Source organism: Jaculus jaculus, chromosome 21 (assembly GCF_020740685.1).
Source record: "Jaculus jaculus isolate mJacJac1 chromosome 21, mJacJac1.mat.Y.cur, whole genome shotgun sequence".
Taxonomy (NCBI): Eukaryota; Metazoa; Chordata; class Mammalia; order Rodentia; family Dipodidae; genus Jaculus; species Jaculus jaculus.
The window spans coordinates 14,243,505-14,253,986 of record NC_059122.1 but is presented as its reverse complement, the minus strand read 5'-3'; the positions used below and the strand labels follow the sequence as shown (position 1 = coordinate 14,253,986).

The window sequence follows — 10,482 nt, the reverse complement described above, 5'->3', positions numbered from 1 at the left end:
AAGACTTGGCCTTCCTGTGAATGTGATTCTTACTTCTTTTATTTGGACTTGTTTTTGCTTCCATCACTATGTAAACATTCAATACTTCTCCACAAAGGTAGATCTCTAGTTTCTCGTGGTATTATATAATCACAATTCCAGAGTAAGATGAAACTGTTTCAAGATTACAGTACACTTTATATAGTTAGTGTTCTAAATATAAAATTAATGCCTACTCCACCTTGCATATATATGTTCAAATCACTTCCTCTAGCCTACACTGATCCAAGGGTTGTAACATACATAGTCTGTTTTATGATGAATCAGTCCATTGGGCTTGTTACAGTCTATCAAGATTTTATTTTGTTGTTTTATTTGAGACAAACGTTTGCCATGTAGCCCAGTCTGACTTTAGCCTCCTAATTATTGATAATTATAGGCACACACTACCATGTTTGGCTTGAGTATCAGGTTTTGTGCTCCTGGCCAGGTAATTCCTGCTGTACTGCATTGAAAGTGTTTTTCTCTTGAGTACATTTACTTTCTCATCATATTGCTATGGAAGAATCTTAAGTTGTTGACCATCCTTATCTCATTAGATACATAAGTTCATTTATTCTTATTTTTTTAAATTTATTTGAGAGAGAGAGAGGAAGAGGTAGATAGACGGAGAAAATGGGCACACCAGGGACCCCAGCCACTGCAAAGAAACTCCAAGAGTATGTACCATATTGTTTATCTGGCTTACGTAGGTATTGGGGAGTCAAGCCTGGGTCCTTAAGCTTCATAGGCAAGCACCTTAATAGCTAAGCCACCCATTTTTTAAAAAATGTTTTATTTATTTATTTACACAGACAATGGATGCAACATAACCTCTTGCCACTGCAAACAAACTCCAGACATATTGATGACTTTGTGCATCTGACTTTATATGGCTACTGGAGAATTGAACCTAGGCCATCAGGCTTTGCAAGCAAGCACCTTAACTGCTGAGCCATCTCTCCAACCTTAAAATATATAAATTCATTTACTGTTTATCGTGGTCACATTATCTCTATATCTTACTGATGAATCTAAGAGAACAATATGTTTGGGTTAAATTTCAAAGTACAAGGCTAGGAAGGGAGGTGAACAGTGTCAGTATTGCAGTAAGTATGCCTTTTATAGTAATTTTCATACATCCATCACACGGCAGCTTTGTTTTTTTTTTTTTTTAATATTTTCTTGGTCATTTTTTATTTATTTATTTGAGAGCGACAGACAGAGAGAAAGACAGAGGAAGAGGGAGAGAATGGGCGCGCCAGGGCTTCCAGCCCCTGCAAACGAACTCCAGACACGTGCGCCCCCTTGTGCATCTGGCTAACGTGGGACCTGGGGAACCGAGCCTCGAACCGGGGTCCTTAGGCTTCACAGGCAAGCGCTTAACCGCTAAGCCATCTCTCCAGCCCACACGGCAGCTTTGTATGCTAGAAACGTACAGAATTAGGCACAGATAATTTAGGTGTTCTGTGGGTGTATGAGCAAATGACCTACAAATATGAATAGCCCTGTTTTTGTGACAAAAGTAAGTTGGTAAACCAAGATTGAAGCATCCATTTACCAGATGGAAATCAGGGATTTAAAGAATAAATGTTAGGGCTGGAGAGATGGCTTAGCAGTTAGGGCACCTGCCTGCAAAGCAAAAGGACCCAGGTTCAATTCCCCAGGACCCACGTGAGCCACATGCACAAGGGGGGCACACATCTGGAGTTTGTTTGCAGTGGCTAGAATCCTGGTATGCCCATTATCTCTCTTTCTCCCTCTCTGTCAAATAAATAAAATAAAAATAAAATATTTTTTTAATTTTTATTAACATTGTCTGTGATTATAAAAACATATTCCATGGTTATTCCCCCCCACACACACACACACACTTTACCCTTTGAAATTCCATTCTCCATCATTGAGCCGGGCATGGTGGCGCAGGCCTTTAATCCCAGCACTTGGGAGGCAGAGGTAGGAGGATTACCCTGAGTTCGACGCCAACCTCTGACTACACAGTTAATTCCAGGTCAACCTGGGCCAGAGTGACACCCTACCTCGAAAAAAAAAAAAGTTTTGGGCTGGAGAGATGGCTTAGCGGAAAAGCGCCTGCCTCTGAAGCCTAAGAACCCTGGTTTGAGGGTCGGTTCCCCAGGACCCACATTAGCCAGATGCACAAGGGGCGCACGCCTCTGGAGTTCGTTTGCAGTAGCTGGAGGCCCTGGCGTGCCAATTCTCTTTCTCTCTCACTCTGCCTCTTTTTCTCGCTCTGTCGCTCTCAAATAAATTAAAATGAGCAAAAACAAAAAAAAATTTTACAGGTGTGCATGACCACGCCTGGTTTAGGAACAAGTTTTTTGGGTTTTTTTTTTTTTTTCGGCTTTTCGAGGTAGGGTCTCACTCTAGCTCTGGCTGACCTGGAACCCACTATGTAGTCTCAGGTTGGACTCGAACTCACAGCGATCCTCCAATCTCTGCTTCTCCAGTTCTGGGACTAAAGGTGCGCGGCCCCACGGCTGGCAGGAGCAAGTTCTTAAACGAGCTTTTCCTCGGGTTGGGCGGAGTGAGCGCGTGAGGGAAAGCCCGGCGGGCTACTTCCCGGGTAGGAACTGGGACTCAGGAACCGTCCCTCAGGGTGGAGGGCGGGTTTCGGGCCGCTATCCAATGAGGAGCCAAGGGGCTGTGTGAGCTGTCCAATCAGGAGCGCCGGCGAGAGCATGCGCCCCTGGGTGTCGCTCGGGCAAGTTCTGTGCGCGCTCCTGGACCTCTGCGGACTTCTGCGGGCCGTCTGTCATCCGCGACCAGAAGGGGTTCCGGAAGCTATGGTGATTGATGAGCCGTCCGGCGGCGGCCGGGTGCCGAGACTCCGGCTCGCGGGGACCGGCGCGGAGGAGCCGCGGTTCTCGCGCCATGGCCGCTCGGAGGTGGTGTGACGCCCTGCCTGCCGGCACTTGTCCCCCTTGCGGAACTCTCCTGGGAAAGGCTCTTTGGGGTCCAAGCAGAGGGACAGACTGCGGCCTTGGTGACTTACTGTCCGTGCGAGTTTGGAGTCGGGGTCAGGTCTGGGCAGCCCAGGATGACCAAGAACTGCGGCAGCGACGGTCGTCCCGACTTGCATCTTTTTCAGACGAGTTGTGTTGTTGTGTTTCGAGACAGGGTCTCCCTCTGATCCAGGCTGACCTGGAATTCACTGTGTAGTCTCGTTTTTTAAACAATTAATTTATCTAGAGAGATGTCGTGTACCAAGACCTTCAGCCACTGCAAACTAAGTCCAGACGCATGTGCACCTTGTGCATCCAGCCTACTTAGGGCACTGGGGAATTGAACCTGGCTTCTTACACTTTGCATGCAAGCACCTTAAGCGCTAAGCCATCTCTCCAACCCTACAAGTTTGTCTTTGCTTTGGTAGGGTCTCACTGTAGCCTCAAACTGGCCTTGAATTACTATATTGTCCAGGCTGGTCTCAAACTGGCAACAATCCTTTCTCTGCTTCTCAAGTGCTTGGATTAAAGGTGTGCATGAGCCGGGCATGGTGGCGCACGCCTTTAATCCCAGCACTCGGGAGGTAGAGGTAGGAGGATCACCATGAGTTCGAGACCAACCTGTGACTACACAGTTAATTCCAGGTCAGCCTGGGCCAGAGTGACACCCTACCTCGGAAAAAAAAAAGTTTTAGTCTGGAGAGATGGCTTAGCGGTTAAGCGCGTGCTGTGAAGGCTAAGAACCCTGGTTCGAGGCTCGGTTCCCCTGGACCGACATTAGCCAGATGCACAAGGGGGCGCACGCGTCTGGAGTTCGTTTGCAGTGGCTGGAAGCCCTGGCGCGCCCATCCTCTCTCCCTCTCTCTGCCTCTTTCTCTCGCTCAGTCGCTCTCAAATAAATAAATTAAAATGAGCAAAAAGAAAAAAAAAATTTTTAAGGTGTGCATGACCACGCCTGGTTTAGGAACAAGTTTTTTTTTTTCCGGTTTTTCGATGTAGGGTCTCACTCTAGCTCTGGCTGACCTGGAACCCACTATGTAGTCTCAGGTTGGACTCGACACAGCGATCCTCCAATCTCTGCCTCTCGAGTGCTGGGACTAAAGGTGCGCGGCCCCACGGCCGGCAGGAGCAAGTTCTTAAACGAGCTTTTCCTCGGGTTGGGCGGGGTGAGCGCGTGAGGGAAAGCCCGGCGGGCTACTTCCGGGCAGGAACTGGGACTCAGGAACCGTCCCTCAGGGTGGAGGGCGGGTTTCGGGCCGCTATCCAATGAGGAGCCAAGGGGCTGTGTGAGCTGTCCAATCAGGAGCGCCGGCGAGAGCATGCGCCCCTAGGTGTCGCTCGGGCAAGTTCTGTGCGCGCTCCTGGACCTCTGCGGACTTCTACGAGCCGTCTGTCATCCGCGACCTGAAGGGGTTCCGAAAGCTATGGTGAGTGATGAGCAGTCCGGCGGCGGCCGGGTGCCGAGACTCCGGCTCGCGGGGACCGGCGCGGAGGAGCCGCGGTTTCCGCGCCATGGCCGCTCGGAGGTGGTGCGACGCCCTGCCTGCCGGGACTCGGAACTCTCTCCTGGGAAAGGGGTCCGGGTGCGCTCTTTGGGGTCCAAGCAGAGGTACAGACTGCTGCCTTGGTGACTTACTGTCCGTGCGAGTTTGGAGTCGGGGTCAGGTCTGGGCAGCCCAGGATGACCAAGAACTGCGGCAGCGACGGTCGTCCCGACTTGCATCTTTTTCAGACGAGTTGTTTTGTTGTTGTGTTTCCAGGCAGGGTCTCCCTCTGATCCAGGCTGACCTGGAATTCACTGTGTAGTCTCCAGGTGCCCAGAGCTCACAGTGATCCTCCTATGCCTTCTGAGTGCTGCTATTGAAGGCATGCGCCACCGCGTTGGCGGGGGGGGGGGGGGGGGTGGGAGGGAGGGAGAGAATGGGCGCACCACTCAGTGCAAAAAAAGTACAGACATGTGGGCCATTTTGTGCATCTGGCTTTATATGGGCGCTGGGGAATCGAACTCTGGTCGCCATGCTTTGCAGACAAGCCCCTTAACCATTCGGCTATCTTTTCAGCCCTATGTGTGATTTTTTTTCTCTTTTTTTTAAGTCTCATGTGGTGGTGTATGGTTACCTTCCCAGCACGCAGGAGGATCAGGAGTTCAATGCCACTGTGGGTTACATGAAGTTCTGTTTAAAAAAAAAAAAAGTAAGACAGCTGGGTGTGGTGGTACCATGAGTGAGACTACTACATAGTGAATTGCAGGTCAGCTTGGGCTAGAGTGAGATCCTGCCTTGAAAAACCAAAACAAAACAGGGGCTGGAGGGATGGCTTAACGGTTAAGGCGTTTGCCTATAAAGCCAAAGGACCCAGGATGGATTCCCCAGGACCCACGGTAGCCAGATGCACAAGGGGGTGCAAGCTTCTGGAGTTCATTTGCAGTGGCTGGGGGCCCTGGCAGGCCTATTCTCTCTCTCTCACTTTCTCTTCCTCTTTCTGTACTAAATAAATAAGTAATAAAATATTAAAAAAAAAAAAAAACAGTGAGGGTGTAAGGCAAGTGCAAGAGTGTCCCGGCCCGCGGGACTTAGTTATTCATGGGGGCGAGGAGGACCCTTACCTGAAATAAGACAGGCGAGAGAAGCATGAGAGAGGGGGAGGCCCTAGAGAGCTCGTGAGAGTGCTGTAGTCTTATTTGATAGGAGTGTTGGCAAAGGAGTCCCAACTGTGATGTCTGCAAGTCTATCTCAGTGCCAGACTTTAAAGGGATTTTTTTTTTCTCTCTTTTATGAGAGCAACTGGAAATAGCAGTAAAACACTAAAAGTGGTGAATGATGTCAAGCAAATGTACACTTGTCAAGAGTCCAATTTTACTGAGCCAGAGGGCCTTTTAAAGAGGTTTTTTGGGTGAGGGAGGGGCTGGAGGAGGCAGGTGGTGGAAAGTTACAGAATCTTCTTGGCCTTTGGCCTAGGACAGTTTGCGGTTATTCGGAGAAGTCACGGTACAGTTCTCTAGTCTCTGCAGTTGCCAAGCAGGATGTTAATCAGTTAGGTGTGGTGGGGTGAGGGGATGAGGAAAGGTCAGTAGTTGCTCAGGGCTTGTCTCTAACACAAGAGAAAAGCAAAAGAGAACACCAGATTTGATCTCTATAGAACAAAACTGTTTCCTTTAGAGAAAACAGCAAGGGGCCTCAGCTTTCCTGCAGGATGAAGGCTGAAGCCAGGCTAGGGTGTAAGTTTACAAGGATCCTGAGAAAAACAGACCAGACCAGGTGCAACTGATAAGAAAATTGTAGCTGTGTGTGTCCTTGTTCAGAATAGGCTTCTTCATTCAGGAATGTCTAAGGAGGACACTAAGATGGTCTCTGCTCTTCAAGGCCATCTAACCAGGGAAGGGTGCCAAACTTCTGTATTGCCAGCAAGCTTTAGGGATATCTATTAACTCTAGTTCCCTTTAGTTTTCAGGGAAGGCTATTAACCCTTCAGAAGGCTGGAGAGATGGCTTAGCTGGTAAGGCACTTGCCTGCCATGCCTAATGTTGGGAGTTTGATTTCCTAGTACCCATGTACTGGTGCATGTCTCTGGAGTTCATTTGTAATGGCCAAAGGTCCTGATGCACCCATATTCTCTCTCTCTCTCTCTCCTTACAAATAATAATAACATCAAATAGAAAATAACAAAAAATAAATAAAAGCTGGAGTGGTGGCCCATACCTTTAATCCCAGTTCTCGGGAGGCAGAGGTAGGATCACCATGAGGTTGAGGCCAGCCTGGAACTATTTTTTTAGACTCTACCTGTAAATAAAGAAGCATGAGAGAGGGGAAGGCCCTAGAGAGCTCGTGAGAGTGCTGTACTCTTATTTGATAGGAGTGTTGGAAAAGGAGTCCCAACTGTGATGTCTGCAAGTCTATCTCAGTGCCAGACTGAAAAGGGATTTTTTTTCTCTCTTTTATGAGAGCAACTGGAAATAGCAGTAAAACACTAAAAGTGGTGAATGACGGAAGTTGATGTCATCATTTGCTACACTAGTTTGCACTGAGGTGTCTTTCAGCCTGTCCGTGGGGTGACAATAAAGGTGGGGGCTATGTCTGACTGCTCTGGGGGAGAGTCAAAGATCACACTTTTTTTTTTAAGGTAGGGTTTCACTCTAGCCCAGGCTGACCTGGAATTCACTATGTATTTGCAGGGTGGCCTGGAACTCCTGGTGATCCTCCTACCTCTACCTCCTCAGTGCTGGGATTAAAGGTGTGTGCCACCATGCCTGGCTAGGGTCGCAGTCTGTCATTAGGCTTTTTTGTTGTTTATTTGAGGTAGGGTTGCACTGTAGCCCAGGCTGACCTGGAACTCAGTCTAGTCCCAGGCTGGCCTCAAACTCGCAGCTCTCCTCCTACCTCTGCCTGTCCAGTGCTGGGATTAAAGGCACGAGCCACCACACCTGGCTTTATGTTGTTGATGGTTCATAAATAATTTTTGTTGTTTTTTTTTTGGTTTTTTAAAGGTATAGCCTTGTGCTAGTGATGATTCATGCCACACGTGTTACCAACTGCACACTCCCCCATGAGGGGGCATGATCTTCCTATGTCAGTGGCTATATTTCATAGTTTCTCTCACAGTATCAGTTTCCAAGAAAGTATGTGTAAACAGAGGATAAAGTCCTAATTACCAAGTCATAGAATTGATTGCTAAATTCCACAGCATTCTGTAAACCACTTTCAAGTTGAGTATAAATCACAAGTACTGCCAATGTCCTCCTTCATGGTAATACATATGGATGTTTCAGGACTCACTGACCTTTGAGGATGTGGCTGTTATCTTTACACTGGAGGAGTGGGCTCTGCTGGACATTTTTCAGAAGAATCTTTACCAAGCTGTGATGCAGGAAACCTGTAGAAATCTCTCTTTTTTGGGTAAGTAAGCTTGACATTACTTCAGTCATTATTTTATGTTTCTTTGTCATCATAGCTGATTTGGAATATAGTTAGGATATGCTGTGGGGAATATATCAACTATGGCCATTCATTGATTATTTTTTGTCTGAATTTTAGGAATAAAATGGAAACGCCAGGATTTGGAAGTTCAGTACAAAGGTCTAAAGAGAAATCCAAGGTATTTCATCATAAGACATGCTTTCTTTGGATGGTAGAAAAATTTAAAAACAAGCCCAAATTCAGATTATGTGCTCTGTTATTTATAAGTATAAGCTACTAGTGAGTAAACCTTTAAACTTAGGTTTCTCAATTTTTACAGAACTCAAGCTGCAGAAAAACTCCCTGAACATAAAGATGGTAGTCAATATAGAGGAAGCTTCAGCAAAAATGTAGGTGATGAAGAAATGGTAAACAAGAAAAGTCAAAGAATAAAGCTTTATGAACACCATATCTGTGAAGAAGAGGACATTGGTCATTCATCTGTTAACAAGCACATTACATCTACTAAACGCAAAGTTTGTGATTATGTGGAATACGTAAAGAAATATTATGAATGTGAAACATGTAATAAAGCCTTTACATGCCCCATTTCCTATCGAAAACATAAAAAGATTCATGCTGGAGAGAAACCCTATAAATGTAAGCAGTGTGGGAAGGCTTTCGCTTACCGCTTATTTGCTGAAAGACACATGAAGACTCACAATGGAGACATGCCTTATAAATGTAAGATTTGTACAAAAGTGTTTTGTTCTGCTAGTTCACTTCGAGAGCACAAAATAATGCACTCGGGAGAGACACCTGAATGTAAGCAATGTGGGAGAGTCTTTTGGACTACCAGTTCCCTGCATGTGCATGAAAGGCTTCATACAAGAGAGAAGCTCTATGAATGCAAGCACTGTGGAAAAACTTTCAAGGGTAGCTGCTCCTTTCGATTACATGAAAGGACTCATACTGGAGAGAAACCTTATGAATGTAAGCACTGTGGTAAGACCTTCACACATTCTAGTCATGTTCGAGCACATGAAAGAATTCACACTGGAGAGAAACCCTATGAATGTAAGCAATGTGGCAAAACTTTCACTTCTGGCCACTGTGCTAGAAGACACTTGGGTACTCACAGTGGAGACTGGCCTTACAAATGTAAGATATGTGATAAAGCATTTCCTTATGTTTATTCCCTTCGACACCATGAAAAATCTCACACTATCGAGAAACCCTATGAATGTAAACTATGTGGTAAAACCTTTAAATATTCTTCATCCCTTCGAAATCATGAGACTATTCACACTGGAGAAAAACCTTATGCATGTGAGCGTTGTGGGAAGACCTTCAGTTGTTCTAGTTACTTTCGAGATCATATGAGAATACACAGTGAATTGAAGCCCTACCAATGCAAGAAGTGTGAGAAGACATTCTCTCATTCCAAACGTCTTAAAAAACACATGAAAATACACAGTTGATTAGAGATGCATGGTTCCTATAAATGTAAGCAAGGTAAATAGCCTTCAACTGTCATCCTTTATGGACATGAAAAGAATCACAGTGGAGAATGTGTGTACTGTGGCAAAACCCAATCATTTCAGTCATTTTTGTCTATAGGTAGAGTGTATATGCCAGGGCCTCTTGCTACACCAGCAAATTGAAATTTTTTTTTAGTGTTAATAAATACCTTAAAACTCATCAAAATTCCCACTAAATCTTGTAAACCTAAAATTTATGAAGCCTTTGCTGGAAAGATGTCTTAGCTGTTCAGGTGCTTGCCTGCAAAGCCTAAAGACCCAGGTTCAATTCCCCAGTACCCACATAAACCAGATACAAAAGGTGGTACACACATCTGGAGTTTGTTTGCAGTGGCTAGAGGCCCTGGCATGCCCATTCTCTTTGTGTTTCTCAAATAAATGGATAAAATACTTTAAATTAAAAAAAATTTATGAAGCCTACAAATTCCTATATATTGTGTTCCATGATGCCACAGTTGGAAAGAAATGTAATAATTCCATTCTCAGTAACCTAGACTTGAATGGATCACCCATTGATAATTACCAGTTCTTACATAATTCTGTAGAATTTGAAGCCAGAATACATGAGTGTTTTTAGGTTTCTTTTGCTTTTTGATTTTTTTGTGGGGGGGTTGTGGGAGTGCTGTTCAGGACAGGATCTCACTTTAGCCCAGGCTGACCTGGCACTCTAGTCCCAATCCTAGAACTCATTGTGATCTTCCTGCCTCTGCCTCCCAAGTCTCAGCTGTTTTTTTTTTTTCAACATAGGGTCTTGCTCTAGCCAAGACCGAAATTCACTATGAAGTGTCAGGATGGCCAGTCCTCCTATGTGCTAGGATTATAGGTGTGTACCACCAAGCCCATCCTTTTTTTGGGGTGGGGGTTGGAGGTAGGGTGTCAGTCTATCGCAGGCTTACCTAGACTTCACTGTGTAGTCTCAGACTGGCCTCAGACTCACAGTGGTCCTCCTACCTCTACCTCCCAAGAGCTGGGATTAAAGGCTTGCACCAACCTACCCAACTACCCAGCCTTTAAAAATTTTTTAATTGACAACTTCCCCTTCCCCTCTCCCACTTTCCCTTTCACAAC

At 45.9% G+C, this 10,482-nt stretch overlaps 1 protein-coding gene across 1 annotated transcript; it reads left to right on the top strand.

Annotated features, from left to right (window-relative positions):
- The first annotated feature begins 4,321 nt into the window (after positions 1-4,321).
- On the top strand, positions 4,322-10,111 carry LOC101598864 (zinc finger protein 709-like). Its single transcript, XM_045139374.1, has 4 exons — positions 4,322-4,408; positions 7,747-7,873; positions 8,012-8,072; positions 8,214-10,111. The coding sequence occupies exons 1-4, from the start codon at positions 4,406-4,408 to the stop codon at positions 9,352-9,354; spliced, it is 1,332 nt and encodes a 443-aa protein (XP_044995309.1). The 5' UTR covers positions 4,322-4,405; the 3' UTR covers positions 9,355-10,111.
- The last annotated feature ends 371 nt before the right edge of the window (positions 10,112-10,482 follow it).